General features: G+C 39.4%; 1 protein-coding gene across 3 annotated transcripts; it reads right to left on the bottom strand.

Annotated features, from left to right (window-relative positions):
• Positions 1-1081: 1081 nt before the first annotated feature.
• LOC139452584 (uncharacterized) lies at positions 1082-22333 on the bottom strand. 3 transcript variants are annotated; one of them, XM_071234107.1, is made up of 4 exons: positions 22214-22333; positions 8701-8847; positions 3817-3897; positions 1082-1688 (listed from the first exon to the last, which is right to left on the bottom strand). In XM_071234107.1, the coding sequence occupies exons 1-4, from the start codon at positions 22262-22264 to the stop codon at positions 1221-1223; spliced, it is 747 nt and encodes a 248-aa protein (XP_071090208.1). In that variant the 5' UTR covers positions 22265-22333; the 3' UTR covers positions 1082-1220. The 3 variants fall into 3 exon arrangements, with proteins under 3 accessions (XP_071090208.1, XP_071090209.1, XP_071090210.1); XM_071234108.1 differs by lacking the exon at positions 22214-22333 and adding an exon at positions 17786-17927; XM_071234109.1 differs by lacking the exon at positions 22214-22333 and adding an exon at positions 12400-12470.
• Between the last annotated feature and the right edge of the window lie 462 nt (positions 22334-22795).

Here is a 22795-nt window from a genome sequence, read left to right as displayed (position 1 = left end):
ATATCGTGTCAAATACCACCGCAGTGTAATGTCCACCCTTCCACCCTTTGTAAATTGACGTTGCTTGTCTTGAGTAGGTAATAGGGTATATTTAAGATGCTACATTTAAAACGTATTAAAAGATAACACAATAATAATAGTGAAAAATTGTTTAATTAAATTAACAACGTCTTATGCCGACGTAGGCGTGTGCTTTTCAATATATCACAGAAAAAAAGAATAATACATACAGTGTAATACTGGCGGTTAAAACAGTGAATGACCTTCTCCATGTGTCTTTAGAACGTGTATACCGTAAAGCGAAACAATACACATTGTCTGAACCATCACAGGCAATTAGTGCCCCCAAAACTCCTGTCTCGAAAAGAAACCGATCTGGATCAAGCAATGTTATATGATGTTCGAGTGTTGTTTTAACCCAGTTTTAAGGAGGGGCACCCAATGTTATCGGCAGGCAAACTTTAATCTGTTCATATTCAATTCGTGTGATCAAAAATACGTCATTGACAAGAAAAATATACTAAATTGAAATTATTTGAAATGAATTACTTCACAATATCTTTCCAGAAAACGCAATTTATAAGTTTCGAAAGTGTCAGCTCTTTGGGTGGATAGAAAATATACCAAAGAGGATGAAAACTAGTTTGTTCCAAGAACTGTTCTATGTCGAAAACAGATCAGCATGAAATACCACCAGTGTCCAACATTGATAGACATGTCAATGTGTATAACACAATAATCTGAACGAAATATTTCGAAATCTGATCTTAATAAAACTACAATCGAAAGAAACCGAAAACATTATATATTAAATTATATTATATCATAACCAAAGTCCGCTTTCAAGGAAAAGGTCAAGATCATTTCCTGTTTGTACAACGAAATTCGAAACTGTACTCAGACTGTGTTTCCTTCATTCACAATATATCAATACGCGATTCTCAAACATGTGGTCAGGTCACATTAACCGGATATTAACAGAAATCCATGTCTTATTTTGCACACATACTAGTTTTCTTTAAAAACTCTGCGCAAGCGCATCTCAATAATATAACCGAAACAGGAAACAAACATATGACGTGATTCTCTGACAACTAAGGGTGGCTTTATAGTCGCATTACGAAAGCCTACTTTAAATAATCATATCGAAACCCATTTTAAAACCACTGACTTTATAATTTTACAAATACAGTAAGATAACAAGCTCAAAGAAACAATGACTATATCTGAGACCGCCTGTGGCCACTGGAGCATTTGTCGGCGAAAGCAGCTCCATACCGATTAAACGTATTGTTCACAATAGGTTCGCTTTTTCTGTCATACGGTGGGTAAACTCGCTTGAGAGCATTATTTGAATACTTCCACGGATTATGTTCTACGAAGGGTTCCTGTGTCACAGCTAGAACATGAAGAGGTGTTCTATAGGGAACTTCTGGAGTCTTGAACCAGCTTGGTGTGGATGTGTCGAGTGTAATCGTTCCTTCCCGGGGCTCTTTGTAAGCCTTCGGGAATCTCCGGTGAACTGGGGGCTCTCTTGTTGGATGGCCGAGAAACGAAGCTGTGTATAAGCTGTTCTGATCGACCTGTATCGGCAGCATCGTTTGGTGGGAGAGGAAGTCACTGGTGGTTTGGTGGAGGGGTTGGTCTCTGCTGAGAAGACGTCGACCAAGAAGCCGTGTTTCGCGACCCTTTAAAAACAAAAACATAATTTAGAGCACAACCCACACTGATTTATATTTATAGAGATCACACTAAAGATGCAACCACACCGAGGCGTTCCCTATAAAGTGACATTTAATAGTAAATTAATACATCTCCAGTATTAAGTTATCTCACACTGTTACACAGCCCAATCGATTGAGCGGGAAAGCTGTGCAATGGCGTTGCTCTTGGGGATGTTCGTGTTTGATGGAAGAATTAAAGGTACATCGTCCGATTTAAACGTAGTCTCATTAAAATCAGGTCTAAGCTCTCGCTGCCAAACAAAGATCTGATGATCTGGAATCGAAGTCGCTAGTTAGAAACTAGTGCGGTAATGCTTGAGAAAGCTGTTTTCTGTTGTCGACTCTTGTTAATCATTTCAGTGGTCTGTCATTGTTTGCGACAGGTCGTTCTGACGTGACCTGGGGGCACGGGTGGCCCAGTCGTCTAAGGCGCCACAATTCGCTGTGCGGAGTTGCGTGCCTTCGTGACCTACGTGACCTGGGGGCACGGGTGGCCCAGTCGTCTAAGGCGCCACAATTCGCTGTGCGGAGTTGCGTGCCTTCGACACGCCAGAAACCTATGATTGTGGTTCGAATCCCGGTTCGACCCGATTATGTTTCTAGGTTTGTCAGCACCATACCCGTCCTCGTGCGTTTCACCGAAGTGGTAAACGTCTGAGACCTGCATCACTTTGGGCTTTCCTCCCTGATTAAGCTGACACGCCACAATATAACTGGAATACTATTAAAAGCGCCGTTTAACCCAAATCACTCACTCTGAATTTAGACGCAAATCTGACGCATTGCTTATAGTGAAAAAGAAAAACAACACCTTTTCAGCGCTTCTAATTTCAGCGTTGGAACGTTGATGTGAACGCGTGATGTCAGGAATAGTGGCGCGCGTCAATGAATGAGGGGGATTTAGCGTGTTAACCAGAGACAACATATAGTAATTGTAAATGGTTTCTGGTTAAAAAATTATAGCTTAATTAATCCAAGAAATGGTGATTGTGACGAAATCTTGTAGTTTCGTTTTCCTTTGTGTCTAGTATGGTATGGTATGGTATGGTATGGCATGGTATAGTTAGCTTACATACCAATACTTTCATAACTGTCTGAACAATAGTGGCTTAATTATACCAACATTAAGTCCCAGAAATACAATTAAGTTATTTTAAAATATATATCTACAAACTAAAATAAAATCCAAATGGAGCCCAGAACAAAGTATAATTTCAGACGCTGAGGGATCTAGCCTTGCCGAATCGTCCTAGAAACTGTGTTGGATTCCTTTTTCAATTCATCCTCTGGAATCTTGTAGACAGACTACGCTAAATGTGCAACATACCTTCAATATATTCCCATCGGAGAACTATTCCAAATGACCGCCTAGTAGTAACCTTTGATATTTAACTAAAAACAAACATTTGCATGCTGTTTCACTACGGACTTGTATAACTTGTTATATAGGTCCGTGGTTTTACTTACTTTCCTTTTTGTTTTATGTCACATGGGTATCTTTAAAATAACCACCAGATTAATTAAACAACTTAATGGTGTCTCTTCACTAGATCACGTTTAACACACAATTAAAATGGAATTAATCTAAAAAAAACAACAGGCTTGTGAACCATGAGCTACCCCTTTGGCGCCATTTCAGTGCCTTACGCTGCTTTCTAACCAGCTAATGCCATTGCCCGTTCGTGGTCACGTGATAAACGGTGGTATGCTAATGAGGTACGACCAGTTGAAAGTGAAGAGCAAGCTTGGAAATGAGACCTAGAATCGGTAACCTGTCCTGCTCCCTACGATTAGACAGAATTAAAGTTAACATTTCAACAGTGAAAATATCCTAGCCCAGGCAAATCTAAGCTTTAGGCACTTCACTTTTGTTTTGTTTTGTTTCAGTGCCGACTTAAAAAAATATAGCTTAAAAAAATTAGGATGTCATGAAATACGTTTCAAAATTCAACACAACTTGTATTTAAAACTGAATTTCTTAACATTTAATATAATTATCTGCCGTCTGACTACTAATGTGAATTTGTCGTTGTAACCATCGTCTCTCCATCGTATGAACAATGAACTATTACGAGAACAAACTCGAACTTACATTTCCGAGGTACACGCCGTGGTCCTGAAAGGCGTTCCTGTTGTCGTGGTTACTGAACCGGTTGGACTTCTTGTAATTCACCTGCCAAAACACAAAACACAATGGAATCAGTTTAACAAACGAACCATCTCAGAAGCGATTAGCAATCGACAATTCAACCTCGAATGCCCAAGCTGTGTGCTGGATGATTTAAGAGTGACGCGCGCGTGCGGTACAAAGAGGGTCGGGGTAGCGTGAGACGCCCTCCATAGCGACACCTGGTTAGTCTGGACCCCGTTAATACTGAACCCCGTTTTCCAGACACTTTGGGTGCTGTTATTTGGTTGGCAGATCAGCATTATAATTTTTAACGTTCAGGAACTCTATCATTTGTTCCAACATAAACAGGCGCTCAATTATATTTTTTAACTAAATATATCAACGAACTGTATTGTTTGGCAGAAGAGTGGCACATTATTTTGTTCCTATTTTTTCCATATGCGAGGCATCTGAAACATTTTGCCAGTAAAACGGGGTTTTCGTTATTGTCTAGAATTATCGGGGTGTCATTGTATGCTGAAAGTTGCAATGAAGTTGAATTGTTGTTGAAATTCTACGTTAAACTGACTAATACGAATCTGTTTTTCAAAGTTAAACGTAAAGAAAACAACCAGTTATAAATTATGTTGTCCTCGATTTTAAAATACATGTTGAAATACATAGATGACATGAAACATATCACAGATTGTATATTTATCCATGCATTACACGCCATCACGTTAAACAAGCCACAATTTTTCATTGTTTAGTTTCCACAATTGCACGAAAACAGATGAACATATGCGTATTTTTATTTTTTCACCGAGCAAACAGATCAATTGAACTCGTGACATCACTGCCTATTGTCACGTTACTACACTGCCCCCCTAACTCTCATAGCTGGGCTTAGCTTCGGGTACTTAACATGTCTTTACAACGTCAAGATCATGATTTAAGGCCATTCACCCTTGCTGCTCATTCAACCTAATAATACTAATGGCTTTGAACTACAGGACTCTCCCTAAATTGCTGCTTCCGGAAACCCATTGTTACTTAACATAACTTTCTAAATAACAATAGGTTTCAGTTGAAGACATTACAGGACACTTGCCCTGACAACTTCCTCAAAACCGATACCTTGCTGTAAGACCTTTATTCCTATAGCTTAAGCCAATCAACATGTTTACAGGGAATTCGAATCGAAGTTGGCTGTTGTATTTCAAATAATGCGTGTTTCTCACGTAAAATGGTATCCATGGAAACGGACTCTATTTTCGTGTTTCTAACTATAATCTGGAAGCAAAAATGTTAATCTAGGCATTTTTATATGGTATTCCTTTTTGAGAAAATTTCCATTCGCTATGAATATTTTTATATTAAAAAACCCCATTAAAGCGACAGAGTGAAACTCATGTTAATGTTGGTTTTCAGTACGGGGTTAGGTTAAATGGCAATGGAAATGTTAATCTTAAATATTATGAAATTGTCGTGGTAAAGGATTTTTTTCATAGTGGTTTTCATATCTCAAACTAACAAAAAAATCGAACTAACAAAGGGTTTCAGTTTACAACGAGCCACTAACAAAGGATTAGTGTAGTATAAATGGCCTGTCAGTGAAAAATGTAAAATGATGAAAACAATAGGGATTAGTGTATTATACTTCCAATAGAAGCATTAAAAAAGTGTGGAATGTTTTATGAAAATATATAAATAAATAAAGGTATCAAATCTGATAGATTTACATCTATTCTCTGAAATGAGCTATTTTTTTAAAAAACAACAACTAACAGTTGTTCAATTATAGTCATAAAAGCTAACAAAAAGGAGCCCAGAGACTTTAATCTAGACTTGCCAAATATTATAGACTTGCATGGGCTGTATTGGATATATTTGTTTTAAGGTCTGTATGACAGATTAAAAGTCTCACGAAACTAGTTCGTATTCTAGACTGGAGTGAGTCCCTATCCCAATTTTCGAAAACATACAGAATCCGATGTATGTTTTGTCTTCCTCACTTGTGTTTCGAAATCATTAAAAAAATATCATGAAACAGTTACTCTATGTTCATACTTTTTCAAAACAAGGTTTCAAATTATTTTTCTTGTATTGTGATTCGTTGATTGTTTCGGATCACGTCAGACACTAAATACATGTAATAACAGCACACATATATTTTTCAAGTCTAAAAGTAGACAATACATGTATATATACAATAGCCGGAAAATGCTGTATGCCGAAACAAAGTACGTGGTACTGGCATATATTCAAGCAATGTAATCACGCAAAAGCAACCTTATACTGTGTACTTAATGTTTCAGTATTATCCACAGTATACTGTGTACTTAATGTGTCAGTATTATCCACAGTATACTGTGAACTAAATGTGTCAGTATTATCCACAGTATACTGTGTACAAATGTGTCAGTATTATCCACAGTATACTGTGTACTAATGTGTCAGTATTATCCACAGTATACTGTGTACTTAATGTGTCAGTATTATCCACAGTATACTGTGAACTAATGTGTCAGTATTATCCACAGTTTACTGTGTACTAATGTGTCAGTATTATCCACAGTATACTCTGAACTAAATGTGTCAGTATTATCCACAGTATACTGTGTACAAATGTGTCAGTATTATCCACAGTATACTGTGTACTAATGTGTCAGTATTATCCACAGTATACTGTGTACTTAATGTGTCAGTATTATCCACAGTATACTGTGAACTAATGTGTCAGTATTATCCACAGTTTACTGTGTACTAATGTGTCAGTATTATCCACAGTATACTGTGAACTAATGTGTCAGTATTATCCACAGTATACTGTGAACTAATGTGTCAGTATTATCCACAGTATACTGTGAACTAATGTGTCAGTATTATCCACAGTATACTGTGTACTAATGTGTCAGTATTATCCACAGTTTACTGTGAACTAATGTGTCAGTATTATCCACAGTATACTGTGAACTAATGTGTCAGTATTATCCACAGTATACTGTGTACTAATGTGTCAGTATTATCCACAGTATACTGTGAACTAATGTGTCAGTATTATCCACTGTATACTGTGAACTAATGTGTCAGTATTATCCGCAGTATACTGGGTACTAATGTGTCAGTATTATCCACAGTATACTGTGTACTAATGGATTATTTAAGTTCTTACGTACGCAAGGCTATTTTGGATCCCCATAACTTGAAAATACGTGTATAAAGCTTGGCCGTGACATTGCAACACAAGTGAGGCTCCCAGTATAACAACTGAGGCTTAAGCTGGATTGTTGCTGGATCACAGCGCCGCGATTCTCTACCCTGAACAGTTATATGAGCGTGTTTGAGATGACATGTATAAACGACATGGATGAGATAGACCAGGTTCCGCGTAATCCGTCCTGTTGTAGGGGGATTAGGCGAGACAGACGCAGGGTTCGCCAGCTCTTTCTTCGACTTGTGTAACAACAGTAAAACTCGTGGTGCATGATGCATCATTGTTATCGTACGGAAGGTGAGAGAATTCCGCCCAGCAGACGCGTTCTGGTGAAGTAACTTTCTTAAAGGAGTATTGTGTTCTACGGTCTCCTGCACGGTCTAGATACCGTAATGCGTGCCCTATATCAACGAGGCGTTTTCTTTCTTTGTCCAGATGTTTTACATAAAGGGCACCTTCCATTATCCAGTGGTATCAATCACCAGTCAAAACTGCTGGGCAAAAGAAGGACTTACATTTCATTACCTACACAAGATATTAAACCTCTGGGCAAAAGAAGGACTTACGTTTCATAAACTACAACAGCTACTAAACCTCTGGGCAAAAGATGGACTTACGTTTCATTATCTACACCGGCTACTAAACCTCTGGGCAAAAGATGGACTTACGTTTCATAAACTGCAACAGCTACTAAACCTTTGGGCAAAAAGTACGTTTACACTCACGTTTGATGGCGGCTAAAAATAAAACTGACAAGAAATGGTTACTCGATGGTGATGTATTTGATACGGGTGTCACCACCGTAAGTTCGTAGTGTTTCGGCGACTGTCTTCAGCCAAGTTACGTTTTCATAACTGTAATTCTTTTTCTCACATCCTCTCAACTGGAGCAAGTCTAAACTACCCCCCCCCCCCATTAACTCCGATAGCGGTATATGTTTTCTGGTCCAGACGGTGACTGAAGGGCCGTCATGATGTAGGTGGAATGTTGTGAATGTTGCGGCAAACACAATTCACTCACTAACTTCAATGTATAAAACCACGCTCAACTTGTGTCCAAGTGGATTGACAAACAAAGACTTGATATAAAGAACATCCAACTCAATGTCAGTTTTATTGATATTTCTCTTCCGGTGTCCCCAGCTGAATGTTCACTTCTGAATACTCCATTAAATGCTTTGTTCCAGTCTCCAGATTTTCTCTTAGTGTAATCTCACTATCTCCGTGTATGACACTCAGACAGGCGACAGAATACCAAGGCCTCTGGTCAATAAAATATTGATTATTTCATCCATTTCCCTGGCACTCACTCTATATTGACATAGTTACATTTCACTGTTTTTCAGCTTTGTAATATCAATTCAAACATGACTTCCGGCTAGACCGGGATTGATTGCTGCGGAGCAGCCGTTCTCGGTTAAGCGGAAGTCATGATTGTTTCATGTTTTTCTTCACTCTCCGACCCAGAGTTATGCTAAGTCACCACTGCGCCGGACTTTTGTTTTACTTCTTTTCTTTCTATCCCGGGCTGAATGAATAATATTCGCCCCGGATAACCGGAAGTCGTATTGTACCACCGATGCTTACTTAAATATTTGGTTTAAGTCTAATAATTCGTTCAGCAGAGCACATAGACAAAATAAAACTCACATCTTTCTTCACGTTGAATGGAGGAGGCGGGGGTTGTGGCACGTATTCGTTGTCGTCCATGAACGGTGCAACAAGCATGGACCCTGTACTCGTTGCCGCCGCCCTCTGCATGTCTACCACACCAGGCTCCAGGCCTCGATGACGATACTGCAACAGACAAGAAACTCTTCACCAAGTGCATCCGTATGTTGCATGCGAGACGCATTTTGAGATGATCTAATTGTGTGTCACGTGCACGAAATCCGGGCAAAGTGTAGTATTGTCGGACCCTGCTGCACACGCCGGTCCTACTGCCGGGTTACGAATCAAGTGCAGCCATATAAAGAATGTCTCTCTCATTATTGTAGCGAAATGCATAATATAAACCCTAGTAATTTAAGGCGTATACAAAAAATACCCATTTCACCGTAAACCCAAAACACACCTTGAATAAATTGCCATGCATGTATTTTCCCACGCAATACATGTATTTCGCATTTCCTAACAAACATGTATTTCCCATTTCCACTCAATACATCAATTTCCCATTTACCCCCACAATACATGTTTTTCGCATTTTCCCATACAATAGGTGTATTTTCCATTTTCACGTAGTATGGTTCCGTGCAATAAGGGGAAATAAAGAGAGATCACTTTGGTTTACGTCACATTAGCAGTTCTGTAACGGTGATCGCCGCGATAGTCTACCAACCTCAGGAAAACATGGCTTCTCTGTTTACATATAAATCTCGGGGATTGGTATAATTTTTTTTACAAAGGTGAAGATTAAGATACACCGTTAAACCCCGTAAATACGGACGGCCATATAGCTGCCGATGTGACTATCAATCTTAACTCTTAATCCGCACGTGAAATCGTCAGGATTTACAATTTTCCGTATAAAGCAATCAGTGGTATACTGAGTGCAATGTTCTGTTTAGAATATACAGAGGATCCACGCAACATTCGTCCGAAATGCGGAGTTTTCCTGATTAACAGAGTTTCATTGTTATTTTGTTTCTACAGCCGTATATAAAATCATATCATTTCTATATTTGTATGCATATTTGAAAGTGTCCCAGCGTATCAGGCTTCCAGCTGTGTCTGATTTAAGTTTTTCGTTCTTGAATACGTATTCTGTGAAGATTTTAAGAGCGCTTCCAGCTATTACTTATTACTGAATATTTGGTGTCATGTTTCAACATGTTCAATGGATATTGATGTAGTCTTGTTTAACATGATATTACGTTTTAAAAAGTGTAAGATAAGTAGATAGTTATTTGTAAATATTTACGATTTTGCCTTTTTAATGTCAGATATTATCGTGTCTCGTGACCCTCATCAGGTGGCGCATGAAACTGTCATCTCCAAGTGTATCTGAATCACATGTATTTTTTATATGAGATAAGACATTGATAAATGAATTGTATGTCTGTCTGACTGTCTGTCTGTTGGTAGTTGGTCAACATGTTTATGTAGTTTGATACTTGGCCCTCAGTGTTCTGGGCAAGAAGGTATCAGGTATCCCAACCCGTGAGGGTTGCAAAGTTTGAGAATCAAATGCATTCGGGTCAACTCGGCCTATTCCGCAACTTTCGTGATATTTCGGGCAGCAAAGGAGTACTGTAGAGACATTGCACGATTACACTGTAAACCATATATCAATCGATTTCTCCGCATATAGCTGATTTTCAGAGAAGCTTTTTTTAACTTAACAGGCACTGAAATGATGATACATCTGATATTTGAGCACCATATATACACCAGTATCTGCCGCCAGCTGATGCTGTGTAAAGAAAGTCACGTGAATAAGTGAACAGAGTTCCAATATGGAGATCTCCTATGCTGTACGAGGTGACCTAGAGGGCAGAGGTGAGCCGAATGAATCTGATATGACCCGCAGATTGTGTCATTGTAATCCATACTCATACTGTCGATCACTGGATTGTCAAAGTCGGACTGGTATACTTATTTAGTTGTTGTTTAACGCCGTACTCAACAATATACGATCTATATGACGGCGGTCTGTAAATAATTGTCATATAATCCATTGATTGTTTGATTTGTTTGTTTGTTTGTTGTTTAACGCCGCACTCAGCAATATTCCAGCTATATGACGGCGGTCTGTAAAATAATCGAGTCTGGACCAGACAATCCAGTGATTGACCTAATGAGCATCGATCCACGCAATTGGGATCGATGATATGCATCAACCAAGTCAGAGAGCCTGACCACCCGATCCCGTTAGTCGCTTTTTACGACAAGCATAGTCGCCTTTTACGGCACGTATGGGTTGTCCAAAGATTGACATCATGAGAATCGATCTACTTAATTGGGATACGATGACATGCACCCGATCCCGTTAGTCGCCTCTTACGACAAATGGAATCGCCTTTTACGGCCAACGTAAGCTGCAAGAAGACTCGTCCCCCTACAGATGAATGTCAAGTGCGAAAATACGACAAACCAATCAGAATGCGTGTAAGATTTCAAGTTTTTCGTCAAAGAATCCGTCAGAAATATATTTTTATTTTACATATGTCTTGCATCTAAACATATACCCAAGACACAGTTAAATATGTTCAATCATACTCTATGATTTCCGCATGTCCCGATGTGCTTTAAAGTGCATCTGAAATATATATATTATATGGGAGAATTGCAGAAATATATGTGAACCATTAAGCAACGAGTTAGTTTTAGGTATGCCCGTTTGCGCTAAGACGGAACCCGGTCGCAAAAATGGCCACGAGAGGGGCACGAGTCGCTATTCGGCTTGTTCCGGAATAACACGAGTTGGTCACGAATGCTTTTACGGCAAGCATTGGTTGCTGAAGACATATTCTCTACCCGGATCTTATACTTGTATACTCACAGACTGACCGGAATAAGCTGTAATTATGTTGTCATATTCGCCTATTCGGTGGCATCCAGTGTGCCAATTTCTAACGCTGTCGTGGCTTGCAAAATTTCGAACATTATTGAACAATAGCGATCACGTTTCCGTGAAATGATTTGGTTGGTTGGTTTATTGTTTAACGCCGCACTCAGCAATATACAGCGGTCTGTAAATAATCGAGTCTGGACCAGACAATCCAGTGATTAATATCATGAGCATCGATCCACGCAATTGGGATCAATGACATGCATCAACCAAGTCAGCGAGCCTGACCACCCGATCCCGTTAGTCGCCTTTTACGACAAGCATAGTCACCTTTTACGGCAAGCATGGGTTGTTGAAGACCTATTCTACCCTGGAATCTTCAGGGGTCCCGTGAAATGAGAGCAGATGTAACAAAATATATTTAGTTTATGGTCCGGTAATAGGGCCCTGGTCTTTTTCACCGTGCATACAGAGGAACACGTTTTTTAAGATTGTAATTCATTTGTCAATACATCGGATCTGCTTTGCCGAAGGTACTTTTCTATATGTAGTGATATTCAATATAATTTATGATGTAAAAGGATGTTTGTAGAGGAATCTAGTTCACAAATAAAACTATTCTAAAAGTAAATATCCGATGACAGTTTGATATGGTGTAAACTAGCATGGATTTCGATTTGTTTAATTTACATGTGTACCTACACACAAAACATCGACTCACGCGCGGCATCGATTACACAGGTGCGTGACGTATCAAACCTAACGGTACCTTCATTATCAAGACGTAAAAAAAGCATATTATTTAATGAACGTTTACAACGAAAATATATACATACCCAACGTCAAACGTCAACTCCCTTCTCAGCAGTCAGACTCAAATTGTTTTAATCAATATCCTCACAACAACTGCGCTCCCTGTAACTAGGCACGGAAAGGTTACACCTTTTTTGTAGGTCGATAAATATTTCAGCTGTTACTTGAGCTCATGGTACGGTAATCCACGTATCTCATGCGTCGACATAGTTCGATAAATACACCGTTTTATTAAGATCATATTCGTGTCAGATCACTTAACTCCATGCTGTGTAGTTCGATATTTAATCAATAAACAGCTGCGCATGTCTGGTCGTTATGATTACAGATACCATGATAGGTTCCATAGAAGGCACGGTGTAGATCGAATGAGTGAATGTTGTTTAACGCCGCTCAAACACCCTAGCTGTATCACAGCAGCCTGTAAGTAATCGAGTCTGGGCCAGACAATCCAGTGATTGAAGGCATCAGTTACACCCATGTCACCAGGACACGATGACACGTACTTGACCTGGGATCTATTCCACCAGTGAATCCCAACCAGGCTTTAAGGGATAGTGAGTGAGTGAGTGAGTGAGTGAGTGAGTGAGTATGCTTTTACGCCGCTTTTAGCAATATTCCAGCAATATCACAGCGGGGGACACCAGAAATGGGCTTCAAACATTGTAAACATGTGGGGAATCGACTTTTATGGATAGAGAACATGTACCTCGATATAACAAACTCTAAAATATGGTCTTTAGAACAAAAAGAAGTCCTACATACTAAATTATAAAAAAAACCCATCTTTACCGGCACTGTACCGGCGATAGTTTTGTCCTATCGGGGCACGGTTCTTTTATTCGTGGGTTAGAATTCCAGACTCGTGGCGTCTCTGTACCATACACGTGCTCGTGTGATTCCAAAGTTGTTAAGGGCCAAGAGCTGAATATCTTTACGCCTTTGGATGACGTACAAGACAACAACAAACCCAACTGACCAACGTAGGGACTCTGTGGATACTCAAGAAAGATAATTTGTAGGTATACAACTGCGTAAAGACACAAATGAATTAACCCAAATGTGAGATACACTTTTCGTCATGAGTGAGTGAGTGAGTGAGTTAGTTTAACGCTGCTTGTTACATTACTTCAGTTATATCACGGATTGTTGGGTGAGATAAGCCAGAAGCAGACATCAAACGTTTACCACGTAAAATCCACACGTACTGGTATGATGCTGACAAACCAAGACACATAATCAGGGCGAACCACGATTTGAACCTGCGATAATTGGTTTCTGGCACGTCTAAGGGAAGCAACTCTGCACACAAAACTGCGGCGCCTAAGACAACAGAGACCCCTCTTAGCGTGTCTAATGGTTGCCGTATCACCCACACATACATACACTACATCACGTGTGATTCACAAATCCTTAACATAATACAAATGTCAAGATCAAATTAGACTCAACTTGACAATATTGATCCTATGCTCTATGATCAGTATTAATCAATGTATAATGTGTGTTTTTACGCCTACCGACCTCCTTTTTGAGATCGTCTCCCAATAGACACTCGCCTCTCCTCAACCCCACAGGTCATCCATATTGGAAATGACTAAACTAGTTTCACTAGTTCATGTGCCTATTACATAACACAACATAATTCCCCAGTAGTCGTTGCCGTTATGTATTTATATAAGTGTATCTATACTTAATTTCTATTAGCCATGAAAACAGGGTTTTCTCAAATCGGCCGTCGTGGTGTACGAAATATATACAAGTCAAAAGAAGTTACGGACCACCAAGTCATTTCATATTACGATAATAATATGAAATAAGAGAGTGGTATATATGCGAACAATCGGTATGCGGTTTAAAGTGAAATCATGCATCACCGCAATTCCATAGCTGCGAGGTATTATGTAGCAAGGAAATATCCGGGTGGGCCGGAATGCTTCAACAGACAGAGCTGTGTTCGTGGCTTTCTATGTTTCGTCGCATGACAAAGTGTTGCATTAAAAAAATCTGAAGCAGCTTGTTCATACCCATACACCGTCACAGCTGACAGGTACCATTTCCACGTGTTAACAATACTTCTCAGTCTTAAAACCTGGTTAATTGCCATGCCTATTTGTCCAACTACTCAAAACAGATTTGTGCACGTTTTGCGTTACTCATTTCCCGAACCATATATACCCGCCTTTCACGCGTTCTGCTGAAACTGTTCAAAGCTGACAAAGGTTATCACTGTAAATGCTCTTTCCACACTATTCACACGCAACCTGATATAAAACTCCATTTGTAACAAAAGTTGGACGTGAACTAAAACGACGGCGATAGACTTACCTGCGAGTCCTTCAAACTTCAATGTTGTAAATATATTCCCAATCCAAAGCAATTACCCCCCTTTGGTTGTCGTGAAATCGCGCTTATCGATATGTGTTATGTGAGTTATTCAAGTCGGCATGGAATCGATTGAGGGATTACACTTGTGCTTCTTCAACGAACACGATCCTCAAATCAGAGTTTGTCTGTTGGGATCAGAAGTTGTTGTAAATCACTCTTTAGACAGCTGTAACGATAAGATAGTATTTTGTGCTCGATGTAGAAGGGCATTTGCAATAAATATTGAGCCGAAGATTGACATTCACAGTATTAAATGAATATAACCGATTTCGTATAAAGATTGGTATTGAGTAGTGCGATGCCACGCTGAGCTGTTAATTGTACTTAGAGGCGACGTCAATAGTTGTACACTGGCGTCATGTATTATCTTGCTGAATTGTCAGTTACTCTGAGCCAAACATTTGAAACAAATGTAATGTGAATATATGTTAATATACACTTTAAAGTATATCAATAAATTGTTTAGGTAAAATATTCCTCCCAAACGAAAACGCATTTAAAGTAGATCGTGTTCGACCTGCATAAAAATCGATCTGACAAATGAATATACTAATATGCAAAGACTCTTAACATATCAGATAAATTCTCGTTATTTTAACATGAAATGCTAATGTTCCACTTCTAGATAATATTGATAAAACAATTTGCTACATCCAGAAGAATATGATATGTAGCCAAACAGTGTATTTTGTACTAAATCAAACAAAGGCTGACAGAAAGGTGTCAGATATACTCACGAAGAGCCATACTGATTAAATAGCCACACATCTATAACTTTAATCTAGATTATCCTTCTCGATAAGCTATCCAATAGAGACCCTTTTGGCATGCGGGAATCGAGACGGGTAATTGTAGATGAGGTGGGGGCGGGGCTGTGCGATTCCCCGGTTCTCACATCTGATGTATAGTCTAGAAAAAGGGGGGTAGGGGGTTGGGGTTGGTTCGGGTGGATTGACCGCGGCCGCATCCATTCGTCCATCCATCCACATCCGTCCGTTCGTCTGTCGTTCCTTCCTTACTTTGACATTTCAGGGCTGCTTCTTGTCCCTGCTTCAGATGATCAACGGGTGAATCCACCGATGAAGGGACAAGAAGTAGCCATGATACGTCCTCACAAACTATACATGGTCGCCATTGAAACTTTATTGTACAATGTGTTATTTTATTGTTGTTGTTTTTTCCCATACTCACGCACATCCCCCTTTGGGATCGCCATTGCTGTAGAGATCGCCGCCATGGGTCGATCATTATAAATATATGTGTTGTAGTGTTTATTGTGACCATCACATAAACTGTCAGCCAGCACTATTAGTTCTCAGCACTGAAAGGTTTATACCTGTAGGTCAAGCGAAGGACTTGAGGCTTTGTGTCAACTGACACAGTTATGACCCAAGATGCCGTAAATCATTGAGATGAATCAGTGAGAGTGTGAAAGGAGTTTACAGCCGCTTTATTTCAGATGGCGAATTTGAACCAACGATCTTCGGATTCTGGCACACGAAGGGACGCAACTCTTCACAGCGAATTGCAGCGGGAACGCCATTTACACTATGGAACAGCCAGCCAACGCATTGGTTCAGTGAGGGAACGCGAACATTGCCAGAGGAAGCGGTAATTTAGTGACGGTATGCTATAATATTTATTGTTATCACAGCAGATAGGAGCTTCGGTATGGCGCTGACAAACCTAGAAACATAAACAGGGAGAATCTCGTATTCGAACCCACGATCATGTTTCTGGCAAGACTAAGGGACGCAACTCTTCACTGTGAATTGTGCGCCCTAGTGGACTATCACCAGTGTCACTACAGCAGTCAATAATATATGAATATAGGTGTCATAATGAGAAGGAGTAGACGGTCTAGTGTCGTTATCAGAACAACCAGCGGATCCTGGCGGAGGTAATGGAAACAACTCTGCATAATGCAAAGCCCCCAGGTGATCATACAGACCCTTGTGTCGTTGCTTAAATATGTCTAGATTAAAAAAAATCATGAGTGTCAGAAATGCACTATCCTAAAAATAAATAGAATAGTGCATTTCTGACTCTCGTGATATTAATTGATCTACTAGACATTTTTAAGCAAAGACACAGGGGCCTTTGGTTGATTCACGGTACAACAGCAGGCGAAGGCGACTCGAACAAGCTCAGCACAAAGGATTTCCTCTCGGCCGCAGGGACAAATTTCATGACGAGTATATTGATATATAAACATGTACACACATAGATATTTACAAACAACCATGATGTTGACAAGCATATAATGCTTTTGAGCAATCCATCGCAATGAACGGTTGTGCAGACTGTTGAAAGAAAACGTCATTTTTACATCCCCCCCCAAAAAAAAAAACACACACACACACACACACACACACACACACACACACACACACACACACACACACACACACACACACACACACCAGAAACCAGAGTTGAATTTACATTATCTTCGAGAGTATATTTATAAATGTTGGAATTTAAATTATTACGCGAGCCATGTCTATATTTCAGATTTCAAATATCTATATATTACATATTTCCTCAGTATCGGTTTATTTAATCTTTGTCATTTCCTAACGCTTCTTTCCGGAAACGTTTCCTTTATCAACACGTGCAACAGCTTGTGCAAAATTGATAAGTTAGACATGATATCAAACTTGACATTAAGAACTCGTTATATTTAGATAGACTTCAATAATACAGTAAGAGGTTTAAATACACACGTTGTAATACTCATTGTAATAAATATTTGTCAATTTGGATAACTTATACTAAAGTGTATATACATATGTCATTTATTAAAATAAATATATATAAGCTAAACATTTTTCAAAATAAATGTGTTTGAAAGAAAATGATCATTTTGATGCACCAATACTATTGGGTTCTGATATCTATAATCCGTTGACACTTTTGTTAGCAGTTGCCATTGTGTAAAATTAGGAAAGCTTTACCCACAATTAAATATGTGTCAACATATCGACATATTTAACAGCAGAAATGTGTTCTAACACTCACCATTTTTGGTATTCCGAAATCTATGAAATCCGGGCTCAATTGGGTGACATTTGTAGCCTTTCAGAGAACCGAGTAACAGTAGCGCAGGCACCCGTGGCCCGTCTCCCAGGCAAACAACACCGGTATAGATGTTTCGTTTGATTACTGGTATAACGCAGTGTCGAGGTAAATACTAGCATTGCGATAGTTAAATACTTCATTTATGACGAAGGCCCATAGCGAATTACCTGATAGACCCGCCAACAAAGTGTCAATAGTCTTTCACAGTGCTCGGTATTTCCTTTGATAAAAATCAATGGGAAGTCAGGCCTCAGTGGATATCAATAGATCGATGCAGTCACGTGATTCGCGGGATTTTGGGGGACGCGATAGATATGTATTTTGATATCTAGCCCATTCTTGTCCCCGTGAATAGGACTTGTGACAACGTGGTGAATAAAACGTACTGTCTTTGAAAATACGGGTGTTAGATCGTAAGCTTTTCAATAGCTGATTTGTGAATAAGATATATCTAACTTACATTGAACACGAGAGAAGGTAATCTTGTAGATCTGTTACCGTTGGCTGTATTTCTCCACGTATATTGTATTAAGTATAAAACATATGCAATGCTTGTAAAAAGTGGAATAAATAATAAAGGAGTTCCAGCTATTAGCTCCAGAATCAATATCCCCACCGAGTTAAATATTGATTTAATACTGCAAGGAGGATGAAAATCGATTCGTTTAAATAATTCTGCATGAAAACACTACCTTACAAATATGTTGTCCTTAAATGTATTATTTGTGATGGTGGATATGCATGTTTATAACTGCTTCACGACTATACCACCACTGCTGCAACTACTTCTCCTTTGTCTACAACCACCCACCCTGAAACAGCACAACTACTACCTCTTCAGAATCACGAGACCGCCTCCGTGGTCTAGTGGTAGAGCGTCCGCCCGGAAACCGGAAGGTTAGGTGTTCGATCCCGATCTCGATGATACATGTTGTTACCCTGGCTGGCGCTCGGTCTAAATCAAGGCCTGGTCGGCTCGGAGTGAGTATACTATGTCAGTGGGCTAGAGCCATAAAATCGGCATTATTACGGACTAGTACAAGCAGACACACGCACGCGCGCGACGTTAAACCCCATTTCACCTCACCTCAGAATCATGGCAAGGCAACCGAGTGCCGATCTGGATAACCGATTGATATATACTTCAGATTATACGAGCGCTTCTTAAACTATTTTGACAACGTTGAATTTGAGTTTTGTGGTATCACGGTAAAATACATTCCGATATAATCTGTTAATTCTCCAAATATTGCCTAGCAGATTGCAATAGGCTATGCGGGTGAGGGGCCGAGATGGGTGTATCGTAACTTTGAGAGTTTTAAAGTTATATCACGGTTTGTCTGCTATATAGATTTGAGGAAAGCCCGAAGTGATGTAAGTCTTGCACGTTTTCCACTTTGGTGAAACCAAGGATTGCGGGTATAGTCCTGTCAAACCAGGCAAGATAGTCAAGACGAATATGCGATTCGCACCCACGATCATAGGATCATTGCACGACTAAGGCACGCAACTTGGACAGGTAGTCGCCCGTGCTCTGATTCTATTTATATTATAATACACGGTTGTCGAAGCGATTCTTGTCATCACTGAAACTAACGTGATAGGATGGTGGTTTTGTTTTAATACAGACTATAACATTCTTTTGTTAACATCATCAGAAAACAAAGTCGTCATTCAATTATTACATCTTGAGAGAAAATTTCCCGTTTTGAGATATATTTCAACTTTGATAGCTATCATTCGGAAACCATGCTATGGTACATGTATTCGTCCTTAACATGAGTGAGTGAGTTCGGGTTTACGCCGCTTTTAGCAATATTCCCGCAATACATCACGGCGGGGGACACCACTGATTTCACACATCATGTGGGGAATCGAACCCGGACATTCGCCGTGACAAGAGAAGGCTTTAGCCACCTGGCTACTTACAAGGAAAACGTTTGGGTTAATCATTACGTGTAATGGTAGACATTTAACAGAAGGCGTCCTGCGCTAGCTACAACATTCCTAAACACAATGTTACATGTATTGCAAGGTATGCCCATAAACTGTGGCCACCTACTCAAGGTAATGCTTGGAACTAGTGAGATGACAGATTACTATATACACCTTTTCAGTGCATGTTACTCTTAGACATCTTAAAGCATCTTAAATCTGATAGCAGGGGGAGCTAATAATTGTCCACAATCACTGCCCACGTACGTGGAATCATACATAGATTAATGCTTGATTAAAGAACGCAAAAACATTGCAAAACTATTGCAGCAATGCTTAAAACGGGAACATGTTCTAAAACACAAAGTGTGTATGGTCACATGAAAGATACTGTACATACAAAAAGAATTTAAAAAGATAAAATATGAAGCTAAATCAGAAAATACAACTTTGGCCACTTACAAAACAGTATATAAACAATAAAAATAACTTTCGATGTTTGAATATCAAATATATTTCTATATTTATTCTGGAAACTTGACAACAATTTAAGGTGTTTTGTTTGAAATCAGTGCACCCTTAAAAAGCATCTGCGGTTTCATATACAAATACTCTATGAAACTACGCACGAATTTTCTTTGTGTTATTGTTAAGGGACTGTTACTTAAGGGCTTACAGTGAAGGGAACGGTCATGTAGCGACTTAGGCTGTATAAGATCCGGTTATATTAATCCGGTGTGCATATCTATAGGCCGGTGAAGGGCACTACAGGCTGGGCAAAACATGAACATTTATCTCAAGCTTTGGCGTATTTTAAGTAGGCAGGAAATGGTAATCAGTTGATAATCTTATAAACGCCATAGATGATAACCGAGAAAGCTATGCGCACGTGGTAATGTAATGCAGCTGGACTAGGTCGAAGAATATGTTATTTCTCGATTCCACCCGAGTCGTTTTTTGCGCCTGGTCGTCTTTCCGGATTTTACTACACGACAAGGGCAGATAACTCTATGACCCATGAACCATATTTTGGACGCAGACAGGTAGTTTATTTGCCCATGTTCGTTCTAAATCTTATTACTGTTGCCACTAACTATTTATAATTTATTTATCAATAGCTGCCTCTTAGAACCAATAGACTTTCATTTTGCCTGAAGTGAGAGTTGACACGAACATTTGCATACGAGATGTAGGGAGCAAAAACAAGTGACTCGCAAAAAACATTCCGTACGTTACAGTGAAGAATGGCGAACCGGTGGAAACTCTTTGCATACAGGCAGTAGTTATCAGCTTGTTATGGTGAACATATAATTAAAAACCTACCTACACCTACAATAACCTAAGAGTTTGTGGCAACAGTCGAAATGCATCGGTTGGACAGCCTCGTTGTCAGGGCTGATGACATTGACTGCGCCCCAATATCGTGGAATATTGCCCTTGGTTTGCCGGGTCGAGACTCGACACTTTACAGACCCCTGTGTTCTTGTCTGGATAGTGTTGTGTGCGGCTCAAACACTCACGTCTTTATTAACAACCCTATGATCGGGATATACAACCGCATCAACACTGATCAATTCAATATAAAACGCGTATTTACTCTTTCCCAAAAATGTTTCTAAGAAGCCGTCAAATAAGATCAAAGTATTCAAAACCTCAAATCCACGCAAGCTACATAGCTTCGAGAATCAATAACAATTAACTGATTTTAATTGAAACACTCGCACTTGCTACAGAAAACGACTCGCACCGATATGATCTTGGCTTTCGTTCTAGTCGATAATAATCGGCATTAGATGATATTACCACCATATTGATCCTTGATGTCCGACAATAAATGCATTAATCTGGCATGAATTCCAGGTTTTTCCCTAATACCGGAAAGCGACCATCATAGCAACCCGTTGAAGTGAGCACTAATGAAGCTAACTGATCGCTACTGAGTTTCGCTGTTGTTCGATAACACCTTAATTACACAGCTGTTATTTGCAAGCGAACTTGGCAATACAGCAGTGATTGCGATCCTATAGCATGTTTCATTATGTTTGTTTAGCCTGTTACTTTGCTTGATGTCAATTTTAAGGCTTTATTTAGGTTGCATCGAAAGGAATTATTAGCTAATTTCAATATCCATTATTACTTATCGCTTTATAGGTAACATCTAGGTGCGACTGGGTGTACACGTAAAGGAATAAAAGAATAAAAGACCATTGTAATAAATTTTGTTTTCAATCGTTATGTTCAATATATAAACTCATTTGGGGTTCCATAGATTTCACGGAGATTTTTAGTCGTGTACTTTATACTGAACATATGAGCATCATCATAAGATGTCCGTTTAAATGTTATTCAATTACTTAAAAAACGTCTAATAATTGCGAAACCAAATTTCACAAATAATGGTTTTAAAGTTAATATGAATAATGGTTGACTTACCCAGATTCCGTCTACTTTTGTACACCTTGCATTTTTCCTGCCTTTTGCCATCGTTATCCAATCAAATGATTAATTATTCCGTGAACTGTAGCAAATTGTAGAACTCCATTTGTAAAGTGTGCACACAGGTTGTACTGACACCCGCTTCTAATCGCCTTCAGGCAATGCGATAACAGACCCGTGACGTCACAGACAAATGAGTTGGACACTGCGCACTGATACAATATAAATAGTTCCATAGCAACTGCACGGATTTAGTTGTTGGGCGGTAAGCATTTTTTTCGAAATGAAAGATTAAATCCAGGTGAAACATGTTCTTTAATTACTCGCAATTTAAGTGGTGTTCAATGCCGAAGCTGTTAATAAAGGGCGATAACTCTTTCCCAACATGATCGGAAGAAGTGAGCATTATACGTCATGAGAATATTCTAGCAAAATTCAGCACGATGTATCTGAAATAGTCATGCATTGGGAGGGGGGGGGGGGGGGGGGAGATACTATCTGACGGACTGATGCTTACCAAATTAGGAAGCTGTTTAGACAAATTATTTAAGAATCTGGATATAGTTTTTGTAAAATAGG

The sequence above is a fragment of the Haliotis cracherodii genome, unplaced genomic scaffold (genome assembly GCF_022045235.1).
Source record: "Haliotis cracherodii isolate W230 unplaced genomic scaffold, xgHalCrac1.p SCAF_9, whole genome shotgun sequence".
Taxonomy (NCBI): Eukaryota; Metazoa; Mollusca; class Gastropoda; order Lepetellida; family Haliotidae; genus Haliotis; species Haliotis cracherodii.
The sequence above is the reverse complement of the archived record's forward strand: the minus strand, read 5'-3'. Positions and strand labels throughout refer to the sequence as shown.